The sequence below is a fragment of the Lipotes vexillifer genome, unplaced genomic scaffold (genome assembly GCF_000442215.2).
Source record: "Lipotes vexillifer unplaced genomic scaffold, Lipotes_vexillifer_v1.1 scaffold3427, whole genome shotgun sequence".
NCBI lineage: Eukaryota > Metazoa > Chordata > Mammalia > Artiodactyla > Lipotidae > Lipotes > Lipotes vexillifer.
Genome location: NW_006778738.1, coordinates 67,862 through 81,307, shown reverse-complemented (window position 1 = coordinate 81,307; position 13,446 = coordinate 67,862). Strand labels below are relative to the sequence as shown.

Sequence of the window (13,446 nt, the reverse complement as noted above, 5' to 3'; positions counted from 1 at the left end):
CCCACATGCCGCGGAGCGGCTGGGCCCGTGAGCCATGGCCGCTGAGCCTGCGCGTCCGGAGCCTGTGCTCCGCAGCGGGAGAGGTCACAGCAGTGAGAGGCCCGCGGACCGCAAAAAAAAAAAAAAAAAAAAAAAAAAAAAAAAAAAGAAGGTCTGAGCAGGCACAGCCAGAAGAGCCAGAGGAAAACCAGGCCAGGGTGGTGTCCCGGAAGCCAAGTGAAGAAAGTGTTTTGGGCATGGGGAGTGATGGATGGTGTCAGATGTGGCTGACAGGGCACAGCAGATGAAGACTGAGAATTGACCATTAGGTCCAGCACCACAGATGTCCTTGGTGGCCCTGACAAGGGTATGTCATTGGAGAGAGACAGGAGTGAGTCTGCTGGGAGACAGCTGAAGAGTGAATTGGGAGGAGAAATTGGAGGCAGTGAGTGTGGACAGTTCTTTCAAGAAGTCTTGCTGAAAAGGGAAGGAAATGAATGGGCAGTGGCTGGAAGGGAGACAGGGCTTTTAGTTTTTAAGATGGAAGACGTAACACGGCGTGTACGCTGAGGGAAAGATCCAGTTAGAGGTGAAGACATTGATGATGCAGGGAGGAGAGCAGCTGCAGCAATGCCCTTGAGGAGGTGAGAGAGGGTGGGATCTGCCCACTGCTATGGAGGGAAGTCAGTACAGTGGGCCAGACATCTTGGGGCTGGATCCTTTAACAATTCTCTATTGTTTGCTTATATTTTCTCACGGAGATGCACAGGTTTCTGATCAATTGCTTCCCTTTTATTTCTCCTTTATATGACAATTAGGACATTATATTGATTTGGGGGAGAACTTATGTGTATGACTATGTTGCATTATCTAGGAATTTCATTTCAGGATGGGAACTGGGGGGGGCAATACAAAATGCTCTTAATAAAAAAGGAGGTATTGGTCTGATAGGATGGAACACCACTGTTGTAGTGCCATTATAAGGCCCATGAAGTTGAATAACTGCAGGAAAAAATTCACCATTACTTGGGTGCTATGGAGTCTTCTCTCTCTTCTCCATTTCCCCATCAACCTAATAAGTGGCAGTTTGACCAGCAAACATCTCTAAGTTCCCCCTTTCAGCTCTGGAATTTAAATATTCCAGATTGGGGGTGGGGTGGGAATCCAGGAAGGCTTCCTGGAGGAGGGGCTAAAGAGCTCATTATTCCATTATCAAAAACTCTACAGATAATGAATACTAGAGAGGGTGTGGAGAAAAGGGAACCCTCCTACTGTTGGTGGGAATGTAAATTGGTACAACCATTATGGATAACAGTATGGAGGTTCCTTAAAAAACTAAATATAGAACTACCATATGATCCAGCAATCCCTGCGCATATATCCAAAGAAAAACATAATTCAAAAAGATACATGCACCCCAGGGACTTCCCTGGTGGCGCAGTGGTTAAGAATCCGCTTGCCAATGCAAGGGACACAGGTTCGAGCCCTGGTCTGGGAAGATCCCACATGCCACAGAGCAACTAAGACCACAACTACTGAGCCCACGTGCCACAACTGCTGAAGCCCACGTGCCTAGAGCCTGTGCTCTGCAACAAGAGAAGCCACCGCAGTGAGAAGCCCACGCACTGCAACGAAGAGTAACCCCCACTCGCTGCAACTAGAGAAAGCCCGTGCACAGCAATGAAGACCCAACACAGCCTAAAGTAAATATATTTAAAAAAAAAGATACATGCACCCCAATGTTCATTGCAGCACTATTTACAATAGCCAAGTCACTGAAGCAAACTAATGTCCATTGACAGACAAGTGGGTAAAGAAGATGTGGTACATACATACAATGGAATATTACTCAGCCATAAAAAAGAACAAAATAATGTCATTTGCAGCAATATGGATGGACCTAGAGATTGTCAGACTGAGTGAAGTAAGTCAGACAGAGAAAGACAGATATATATCACTTATAGGTGGAATCTAAAAAAAATGGTACAAATGACCTTATTCACAAAACAGAAATAGAGTCACAGATGTCGAAAACAAACTTAGGGTTACCAGTGAGCAAAAGGAGGGGAAGGGATAAACTGGGGAATTGGGATTGACATCTATACTCTACTATACATAAAATAGATAAGTAATAAGGATCTACTGTAAAGCACAGGGAACTCTATTCAATACTCTGTAATGACCTATATGGGAAAAGAATCTAAAAAAGAGTGGATATATGTATATGTATAACTGATTCACTTTGCTATACACCTGAAACTAACACAACATTGTAAATCAACTATACTCCAATAAAAATTAAAAAAAAAGAAAGTTCATCATTACCTACTGTGTATTGAGTGTGTCCACCATGCTGGGAGATACGTGAAACTATTTTATCCTCATAACAATCCTGAATCAGAGGCGTGAAGTTACTTAGCTAGGGCCACATAGTAAGGCAGCATTCGAGCCTGGTCTGGGTGAATGCAAAGCCTGGGAGGTCCCAGCAGATGAGGGGAAGGAAAGAGGGGGAGGAGTCGTCTGTGACAGTTGTCCCAGAATGGGCATAAACAGGATGTGGTGTTAGATGAAACCTTTCCCCTAACCCACACCCTACCCCCTGTAGCCCTGGTCCCCACCCCTAGAGGACAGCGGAACCCAGAAAAGAAGAGGCCTGTGGACAGAAAAGTCATGGTTGGGGCCAGGGTCGTATGGAAAGGGCTAGGGGCTGGAGTGGGGCTGGGGTTAGGAGGACACCAGGGTGAAGGTCAGGCTGTGGAAGGGAGGTCAAGGCTCGGGGAAGAGAGACTGTGGTTCTGGGCTTGGCCCCAGGCAAGCAGATCCCTGGGCCACCCTGGGCGTTGCCCAAGGGCACCTGCTGAGAAGGCTCGAGTCCAGCTTCTGCTCTGCAAGGGGCAGCATCTGCCCTGAGGGAAAGGAGCCTTTTCCTAATGTTCACAAAGGCAATCTATGGGCTATTGGGTCTTCCTCTCCATTAGTAGATGGAGAAACTGAGGTTTGGGGAAGGGGGCAGGGCTGAGGCCAGGCGACTCAGCTCTTGCTGGGCTCCTCTGACAGTCTGACTCCCTGGTGGTGTGCGAGGTGGACCCAGAGCTAAAGGAAAAGCTGAGGAAATTTCGCTTCCGAAAAGAGACGGACAATGCGGCCATAATAAGTGAGTGTCATCTTCCCTCCTGGAAGGATGGGGTATGGGGACAAGTGTGGGGGCAGATGGGAGGGGCCTCTAACCCCCATGTGCCCTCCCTCCTCAGTGAAGGTGGACAAAGACCGGCAGATGGTGGTGCTGGAGGAAGAATTTCAGGTGAGGGGATCGGGGGATGGGACCTCCAAGAAGGGCAGGGTGGGACTGGGAGACCCAAGCGACTGTGACTGATGCTGAGAGCCTGGCACTGGGGGCCAGAAAGACCTGGAGGTCAAGTCCCAAATTAGCTGTGACCCTAGGCGAGAGACTTCACCTGTATGGGTCTCTCTTTCCTCATCTGTGAAATGGCGATAGCAGTCCCTACCTCTTCGGGTTGTCTGTGGATTCAATGATTTAATCCTTGTAGTGGGTGTAGAAGAAAAGTGTCTTAACACCTCTGGGCTTCAGTTTGCTCATCTGTAGAATGGTGATAACAATAAGACCCACCCCTCTAGGATTTGGGAGAGGTCAATGAGTTAATGCATGTATGTGTATTTCTTGGACTAGTGCCTTGGCACACAGTTAAGTGTTCATTTAATGGCAGTCTTTTTTTTTCTCTCCCCTCATCCCCAGAATATTTCTCCAGAGGAACTAAAAATGGAGTTGCCAGAGAGACAGCCCAGGTATGCTGGGGGAAGGAAGGGGAAGGTCAGGCCATGGGGAGAGGGGTGATGATAGGGATACAGACTGAGGGACTGCTTGGGTTCCAGTCCTATTCATGGGCTCAGGATCTATGTCTTTGAAGTCAAATGTTCCTGTCCTAGGACTTTTGGTTTGTTTACCAAAATTTTATAGCAGAATTTTACACTAATAGTCATATGTAATGTTAGAGTTTGCTTTTTTTGTATAAAACATGTCAGATTTTGGTCTCAACATTGCACTTGCTTCATTTTTTAAAAAAAGTTAAAATTTCCTTATTTTTCAATACTTGGGAATACTTTGAGTAGCAAAGGATTTATTTGACCTTTAATGATTGGGGAGAATCCTGTGTGAAGCCAGAGGAGCCTGGTGCTTTTGTGTGTGGAGGAGCTTTTTGACACTTCTGTGAAAACTGGTCTCTTTAGATTTTTCGTCTCGACTGGGGTGAATTTTGGGTGCCCTACAACTCTGAGCCTCAATCCCAGGCTCTAGATCTCAGCCAGGACCAGCATCCTGGGCGTCTGACAAGTGCAGTCACACAGGGCCCCGTACCCAGCAGCGAGCCTTGAATGCAGGGCTTGACGCTCTACGACTGCCTGCTGTCTTGAAATTCTTTATAGTTATATCTTTGAATCTGTGTTTTGTGTGAAGTGTGATGGAACAATGGAGCATGTGCTGGGGGCTTGGAGCCTCCCTCAGCTCATATCTCCAGCCTGGATGGGTTCTCAGCTACCCATTCCCCGCACTGCCCAGCAATGGCTGCTGCCCTCTGTCCCAGGCAGGGGACCTGATTACAGGTTCAGGGAGTGTCAGGGTCAGGGTCGGTACTCATCCCCCTGCATGACAAGTTCCAGGGTGTGCCTTTGAGCATTTCCACTCCCTCTGTGAGTGTCCCCACGCCCAAGAGAGCGTGATCTTAAATAGGAAATTTTAAAAGATCATTCTGGAGAGAGACTGCAGAAGAAAGGAAAAAAGCCTTTCTCCTGTGTTTATAACAAGGGGCCCTGCATTTTCATTTTGCCCTGGGCTTGGGAAATTATGTAGCTGGCTCTAGTCTCAGCCCCTCATTCTAGTCCTCTGTATAGTAAAACATAATGGTTGAGCACTTATACTCTACCAGCCAACTTCCTGGGTTCAAATCTATCCATAGAAACTTGGGCAAGTGACTTCACCTCTCTGGGCCTCAATTTTCCCATCTGTAGTATGGGGATAATAATAGTACCTACATCATAGGGTTGCTGTGAATCAAATAAGCACTTATTTATTTATTTATTTATTTTGGCCGCACCACTCGGCATGTGAGATCTTAGTTCCCTGACCAGGGATGGAACCCACGCCCCTGCAATGGAAGGGCAGAGTCTTAACCACTGGACCGCCAGGGAAGTCCCTAAGCCATTTTTTCTTAAAAAAATTTTTTATTGAGATATATTTGACATATTATATTAGTTTCAGGTGTATAACATAATGATTTGATATTTGTATATACTGTATTACAAACTGTTCACCACCATAATCTAGTTAACATCTGTCATCATACATAGTTAAGAAAGATTTTTTTCTTACGATGAGGACTTTTAATGTCTACTCTTTTAGCAACTTTCAAATATACTATCCTTCACTGTTAACTATACTTACCATGCTGTACATCATATCCCTAGGACTTATTTAAAATAAATAACAGGAAAAAAAATAACTGGAAATTTGTACGTTTTGACTCCCTTCACCCATTTCGCCCACCCCCACCTTCAGCAACCACTAATCTGTTCTCTGTATTTATGAACTTGGTGGCTTGTTTCTTTGTTTTTATTTTTTAAATTCCATATATAAGTGAGATCATAATACATTTATCCTTCTCTGACTTATTTCACTTAGCGTAATGCCCTCAACATCCATCCGTGTTGCATATGGCAAGATTTCGTTCTTTTTTATGGCTGAATAGTATTCCATTGTGTGTGTGTGTGTGTGTGTGTGTGTGTGTGTGTGTGTGTATACTGCATCTTCTTTATCCATTCATCCATCAATGGACACTTAGGTTTTTTCCATATCTTGACTATTATAAATAATGCTGCAATAAACATGGGGGTGCATATATCTTTTCGAATTATTGTTTTCATTTTCTTTGATAAATAACCAGCAGTGGAATTGCTGGATCACATGGTAGTTCTATTTAGCATTTACTATTATTATTATTATTTTAATTATTAAAAAGGCTTTTACTTTTGAAATTATTATAGATTCACAGAGTGTGGCAAATATAGTACCCCTTGTCCAGTTTCCCCCAATGGTTACATCTTACCTAACTATAGTGCAGTATCAAAACTGGGAAACTGACATTTATACACTGTATGTATAATTCTATGTTATCTTTTTAAAAATAATTAATTAATTAATTAATTAATCTTAATACAGCAGGTTCTTATTAGTTATCCATTTTTATTATTATTTTAAAAATCATTTATTGTGTTTGAGGCCAGTACCCTGCGTCTCAGTTGTTAACCCTAGGTTCTCAGACTCAGTCAAGATTTCAAGATTGTGGTCTCAGGTAATGGGCACTGGGCCTGGGCCAAGTCCTGAGTTTGGATTCCCTCTTGCTGCTGTAGGTTCGTGGTCTACAGCTACAAGTACATGCACGCCGATGGCCGAGTGTCCTACCCCTTGTGTTTCATCTTCTCCAGCCCTGTGGGTGAGACACAGCTCTACTCATCCTGAGAAAGTGGTCTTAGATTCTGTGTGAGGGTGTGTAAGCGTGTGTGTTTGAGTGCAAGTGTGTGTGCATGCCTGTGACTGGTGATTGTGTGACTGTGTGCATGTGTGTAGGTGCCTGTGTGAGAGTGTGGTGTGTGTGGTGTGAGTCCTGAGAGGGCATTGGGTGGAGGTGGAGGGAGAGCCCCCATCCTCCTTAGTCCTGAGGCGTATAAGCAAACTCACTTCTTCCTTTTACCTAGAAACCCCTGTCTGGCCCCAAACCATCTCCAGGGACCCTAAAATAACTTTAAGCCCCCAAACAAACCTGGGGACTCTGACTATAGCCTCCAGGGACCTCCTTAGAACAGTTCCTGGGACTCTTAGAAAACTCCAGGGTCTGCAGGACATTACTAGGGCCTTAGAGAACACTCTGGAATCCCCCAGTTATGCTTCCTACTTCTCTTTTCCACATAGGCTGCAAGCCTGAACAACAGATGATGTACGCAGGAAGCAAGAACAGGCTGGTGCAGACAGCAGAGCTCACAAAGGTCTGGGCCTGGGGCTGAGGCTCCCGAGTGTGAGAGGGAGAGTCTGGACTGCTGGTCTGAGGCAGGAGGGGGCTGGGGATCTGGGTTCCTGGGTCTGAAGGAGGAGGGGGTCAGGGCCCTCACTGTTTTCGGTTCCTGAGTGGATTATAATACTGAGCGCTCTCTCTGCCCAGGTGTTTGAAATCCGCACCACTGATGACCTCACAGAGGCCTGGCTCCAGGAGAAGTTGTCTTTCTTTCGCTGACCTCTGGGCTGGGGACCTGAACTCAGGCCCCCTAGGACCTGAACATCTGAGACCTTAAAGAAATTAAAATGCAAGAACTCAGAGACCCTCAGTTCTGGCTCAGTTTCTGTTCCTCACTGTGGCCTGTAGGTGGCAGTCCTGCAGTACCAGCCTTAGGCCAGTAGAGGGCAGGCAGATCCAGTGGACGCCTGCTGAGGCCTGGGAGTAAAGGAGGATTCAGTACCCGTTCCTCTGAAAGGAAGGGAGGGGCCTGCAGGATTTCCTAGGGAGAAACGAGGGAGGCCTGGTCTCCTAGAGGGATTGGGGGGTATCTGAATCTGTGGAGGGGCCACTCCCAAGGGGGACAAGGACACCTGCGTCCCTGAGAGTAAAGAAGGCAGAGTGCCTGTCTCCCCACCTCTCACCTTCCCACCCTAGCAGGCATTAGCTTGTACCTATGCTAATTTTCTCAGTGAGCCCCCAGGCAGGAAGATTTTAAAGGCAGAAAAGTTGTTGAAGTTGCTATAAAAGTGAAATATAACAGCTTCAGGGGCTGGGGAGTTGCTGGGGGTGGGTGGTTTGTGCAGTTGGGTAGGCCTGAGGGCCCAGGTCTGGGAAAGATAAGAGGATCCAGGACTCTCAGTGGACCCCCGAGGAGTATGAGGTTGAGGAGGCAGGAAAGGGACACTGCCTGCCCCTGTCAGGAGATTCTTCTTTCTTTCTCTGTCATCTCTGGGTATTTGACTCTCTCAGGCTTTCTGTTTCTGAGGGACATTAATTGAGCACCCACAGTGTACCAGGCTCTGAGGATTCTGAGATGGGCAAGTTTTCACAGAGTTGAATCACTGTCTCTCTCTGCCTCTCCTCTAGGTCTCTGATTGTTCCTCTCTCTGTCCCTAGATGCAGGGACCTGGGAACTCCCTCCTCTCACCCTTTTCCAGGTTCCCAGTTGAGAGGTGGCTGTTGCCATGGTAACAATGACAGAGTGACCTTGGGCCCTGGCTGCCTCTCCCCCGGCCCTGTCATTCCTGGGGGAGGGTCCACAAGCCCAGCTCCAACCCTTCTCCTTCCTTCCCAGCCTTAACATGTCCTCATCACCCCACTCTGTCCCATCCCTTGCCCCTTGTCCCCAGTCAGGACAAGCCCTTTGCATGAGGGATTCAGGATAGAATCTCTCTATAGTCCAGTGTAGAGTGATCCCCACTGCCCTCAGTTTTCTAGGGGGAGAGGGTTAGGTTGAGCACCTCTCCTCTCTTTCACCCATGCTGGTGCCCCTATCCCATTTCTCTTGCTAGGGATGTCTCTACACATCCCTCTGCACAGCCTCAGTTCCTGAAGGCTAGAGATGAGGAGATAGGACAGGTCATTCAATGAAGAGGTCATTAACTCCTGGTCTGCAGGGATCAGAGAGGCAAAAGGACTTGTCCAAGGTCATGAACTTACATGATCAAATGGATAATAATAGCCAACTCTTTGATTGAGGGCTTCCTATGTGCCAGGTACTTCTATAAGCACTTTACAGGTATTAACTAATTTAATTCCTACAGTAACCCGTGAAGAAGGTACCAGTATTATCCCCAATTTACAAATGAAGAAACTGAGGCAAAGAAGTCAAAAATAGTTGCTCAGGGCTTCCCTGGTGGCGCAGTGGTTGAGAGTCCGCCTGCTGATACAGGGGACACGGGTTCGTGCCCTGGTCTGGGAGGATCCCACATGCCGTGGAGCGGCTGGGCCCGTGAGCCATGGCCGCTGAGCCTGCGCGTCCAGAGCCTTATTCTCACTGGTGTCAGGATTTAAGTAGCAAAAAGTAAAAAAAAAAAAAAAAAAAAAAAAAAAAAAAAAAGTTGCTCAAAGCCACACAGCTAGTGTTCTGTACAGTTAGAACTTTAACCCAAAGCTATCCTGTGGTCCACGGCCACTCCCTCTCTAAGGCAGGGGATTCAGGCAACCCGCTCCTCTTCCTCTACCTCCTCTTTTTCCTCCCACTACCCCCCCCAAACCACGGTTGAACTGTCTGCCTCCAGGTTCATGATTGCAAACGATCCAATCAGAAAGAGGCATGTGCAAGGACTTGCCCAATCAGGAGCAAGGAGTTTGGAAAGCAGGGACCAATCAGAGAGGGTGACTCTGAGGGGCAGTCCAATGCAGAGTAGGTTTGAGTAGAGGGCTTGTGGAGGGACCAATCAAAGAGGTCAGAACAGAATACCGCTGTACAATGCAAAGTGGGCTCAATGGGGCGTTGCTTTTGGTATGGGCCCAGGCCTTTGAGGGGCGGTACAAACTGGGAGCCACCTCCTTTCTTTCCACCAACCTCCCCTCTAGGTTCCCACAAATCCAGGCTCCCTAGGCTTTTCCTGGGGCACTTCTCCCTGCTAACCTTGAATGTGAGCAGGGCTTATGTTGAACAGGTGAAGACTGGACGTTAGGTCGGAGCTGAGAATGGGGTACCCAAGCTAGGCCTGAAGGGCCAGTGCCTAGGCTGAAAGCTTGACGCTTTTGGAGTGGAGCCTAAGGTGGAGGGGGTGGGGCTTAGGTGGGGAGACTGAAGAAGTGTGAATGTTATAAATTTTAGGGTGGTGACCAAGGTAAAGGGGTGGGGCTTGGGCTGTGAGGGTGGGACCTAGGCTTGAGGGGTGTTATTTAAAGTATTTATTTATTTATTTTTGGCTGCCTCGGGTCTTAGTTGCGGCATGCGGAATCTTTCCTTGCGGGGGGTGGTGCGTGGGCTTCTCTCTAGTTGTGGCCCGTGGGCTCTGGCCGCGTGGGCTCTGTAGTTGTGGCACATGGGCTCTCTAGTTGTGGCGTGTGGGCTTAGTTGCCCCGCAGCATGTGAGATCTTAGTTCCCCGACCAGGGATAGAACCCGTGTCCCGGGCATTGGAAGGGGGATTCTTAACCACTGGCCCACCAGAGATGTCCCGAGGGGTGTTATTTATTTAGGTCAGATAGGGCAGAGATTTTGCTGTGGGATGGGGCCTTAGAGAGAGGGTGGAGCCTATGCTTGGGGGCAGGGCCTAAGTTGTTGAAGAATTAGATCGGATCTCTATTAGCTGGTCTAGGTCAGGAATTAGGGCCCCAGGGAATTAATCATACTATCAGCTTCCACCTGTTGCCCTGTTTTTCAGGCCATCTCACATTCCCTGACCTCATGGGGCATTCCCCTGCCTCTGGGGTATATCCCTCCCCTTGCAGGGACCCCAGGCTGGGAGATCCTGTGTATTCCTGAGTGTGGGTGAGTCTGCAGCAGATCTAGCTTCCAGACCCTCTCCTAAGAGGAGTTCAAGAACACATGTTTACCGAGCACCTACTGGGTGCCAATTACTACTCTGGACACTGGAGAAAATTGGTGCCCATGCCACCTCCCTCAGGTGGCTTACATTTCAATGACTAGACAATAAGCAATAAACAAATAAGTAAACAATAAATAGGTAAACAAGCAAACAAGAGTATTAGCAAGAGTGATAGGGCTATGAAGGAAATAAAATGAGGTGATGGGATGATAAAAATGGTGGGACCCATCTGAGTTTTTTTTTTTTTTTGCCGCCTCTTTAGTCTCTAGAAGAGTCCTCTGGCTTTTTCCCCACCAACATTTATCATGAAGAATTTCAAACATACAGCAAAGTTGAAATAATTTTACAGTGAATACCCATATATCCATCACCTAGATTCTACCATTAACTTTTTTTTTTTGGCTGCGCCATGTGCCATGTGGGATCTTAGTTCCCTGATCGGGGATTGAACCTGTGCCCCCTGCATTGGAAGCTTGGAGTCTTAACCACTGGACTGGCAGGGAATTCCCTACCATTAACGTTTTGACTGTACTTGCTTTATCACATAGCCATCCATCTATCCATCCATTAATCAATTTTTATTTTTAAAGTATTTCAAAGTAATCTGCAGACATCAGGAGAATTGGTGGTGGTGGGGATGTAAATTGGTCATGGGAAAGAGATCTCTGAAGAGATTACATTTGAATTAAGAATTGAATGAAAAGATGGGATCAGCCATGGAAGGGGAAAACAGTGCAAAGGCCAAGGGGCTGGAATGAGGTGGTATGTTGGAGGAAGAGAAAATTCATTATTGAGGCTAAAAGACAAGTGTGGTCAGGGATTATGTCAAGGGGTGGGCAGGGGCCAGAGCTCACAGGGCCAGATATGCTCTGTGAGTGAGGCTGTCTCTGCCTGGGCTCAGGCTCTTTGTTTCTCCATCTCTGTATACCTTTGTCTCTCTTATTATTAACTTCTCACTGCCCCGCCCCCTTCTACTCCCGTCCATCCCAGGCCTGCCCTCACCCTCTTTCCCCTTCGCCTCCACCTTGTTCTGACATTTACCATCTGTGTGACCTTAGGCAAGTGACTAAACCTCTCTGTGGCTCAATTTTCTTCATCTGTAAAATGGGGATAATAATGCGACTTCCTCATCTGGCTGCTGTGAAGAGTGAATGGAGTCATATATGTGAAGCCCTTAGATCCACTCCTGGTACATAGTAGTGTTGGATACGTGTCCACTTTTGCTGTTGCTGTTATTATTCTCCCACATCTGTCCTCCCAGCCCTGGTCCTCCACATCCTGGCAGGGAGCACCAAATACCAGGGTGAGAGGTGGGGATGGTGCCTGGGTGGTGGTGGTAATGGTGATGGTGATGGTGAAATCTAAAGACTAGGGGGTGGGAGGTGGGATTGTGAGTGTCCCCAGGGGCACCTAACGGTTGTGAGTGGTTCACTGGAGCTTCACTACAGGGAGGTTCACTAGAGGGAAGCTCTGCAGAGATGCCCTTGATCTGGGGGCAGGGCAAGCTCCATGTGATGATGTGGCTAGGAAGAATTTAGGGAAGGGGTTTAGGGGAAGACCTTAGAATCCAAATGGGATTCAAAATGGGAGGGATTTGGGCCACCAGGAAGCTGGGGAATTGCAATAAGACAGATTTTGAGGGGAGGACTTGCTGGGTTTAGGGGCCAGTGAATATCTCAAAAAGAGGTGAAAAGTGGCCTGAGATACTCAGTGGGAGAAGGGCTGGGGGTCAGCTATTTGATAGGAGTTGGGCAAAGGGGTCTGAACAAGGAAGGAACAAGGCATTCTGGACTCCACAGAAGTCACAGGGAGGGGTAGAGGTCTTCAGGGTTCAAGAGAGAGAATAGGAATGGGGAGGAGGCTGGGTCCTCAGAAGGGCAGCATGGGTGAGGAGGAAGATCAAGAATCTGGGGCAAATTGGGCATTCTGTAAACCAAGGGCTGCCTTGGAGGGGAGGACGGTCTGGGATCTAATGGGGGTAATCAGGAACGTTTAGGGTCTCCCATGGGGGTAAGAGACATATTTGGGCCTCCTAGATGTTAGACGTGGTCTGGAGTTCCTATTGGGGGGCAGGGAATGGTTTGAGGTCGAGAGGTTAGAAGGACATAGAGGGTCCCCAGGAAGGAGTGGGATATGGTTTGTGGTCCTGAGTGGCTGTAGAACATGGTTTGGGTCCCCAAAGGGAGTAAGGCGCGATCTGGGGTCTCCCTGGATGTTGACATATAGTCTGAATCCTCTCTGGATGTTGGGGTGTGATCTAGGGGCCCTGAGTGATGGAGTGTGGTCTGGGGTCCACCTGAATGTTGGGGTATGACTTAAGGTCCCTGATGGGGGTGCTGTGGATCCCCTTGGATGCTGGGATGTGGTCTGGGGTCCCCTTAGATTTGGGGGTACAGACTAAGGTCCCTGATGGGTTTGGGGCAGAGTCTGAGGTCACCAAGGAGAGTAGGACATGATTTGTGGTCCTGGGTGGCTGAGGAACATGGTCTGGGTTCTCAAAGGAGGTAAGGCATGATCTGGAGTCCCCCTGGGCATTGGGACACGATCCGAGGTCTCCACTGGGGCTTCAAGGGTTCCCCATGCCAGTCGGGGCGTGGTCTGGTGGTCTCCGGGGAAGCCGGCAGGGCTGGAGGTGGGGCTGGGGAGGGGTTGGGGGCGGGCCGGCAGCTCCGCAGGGGAGAGGGGTCTGCAGCTGGCCCAGGGGCGGGGGGCCCGGGCGTGTGGCCGCCCCGCCGGGCCCCTCCGGTCGGCGTCCCCTCCACGCTTGCGGTGGTGGCGGCGGCGGGGCCCCGGCGGCGGGCGGTGCGGAGGGCGGAGCTCGGCGGCGGCTCGGGAGGGAGGGCGGGAGGCGGGAGGCGGGAGGGGGGCGGCCCCGCGGCACCGCGCCCCCCCCCCCCGCCC

General features: G+C 48.8%; 1 protein-coding gene across 1 annotated transcript; it reads left to right on the top strand.

The window, feature by feature from the left end:
- Positions 1–2,594: 2,594 nt before the first annotated feature.
- GMFG (glia maturation factor gamma) lies at positions 2,595–7,362 on the top strand. The gene is made up of 7 exons (XM_007451775.1): positions 2,595–2,652; positions 3,037–3,133; positions 3,231–3,280; positions 3,734–3,783; positions 6,400–6,482; positions 6,959–7,032; positions 7,206–7,362. Exons 1-7 carry the CDS (start codon positions 2,650–2,652, stop codon positions 7,275–7,277), a joined length of 429 nt encoding a protein of 142 aa, XP_007451837.1. The 5' UTR covers positions 2,595–2,649; the 3' UTR covers positions 7,278–7,362.
- The last annotated feature ends 6,084 nt before the right edge of the window (positions 7,363–13,446 follow it).

What these genes read in the sequence shown, in the direction of transcription:
- GMFG (XM_007451775.1), top strand. An exon ending in TGCTGGAGGAAGAATTTCAG is followed by an intron (nt 3,281 to 3,733) that starts GTGAGGGGATCG and finishes CCTCATCCCCAG; the next exon opens with AATATTTCTCCAGAGGAACT. An exon ending in AGACAGCAGAGCTCACAAAG is followed by an intron (nt 7,033 to 7,205) that starts GTCTGGGCCTGG and finishes CTCTCTGCCCAG; the next exon opens with GTGTTTGAAATCCGCACCAC.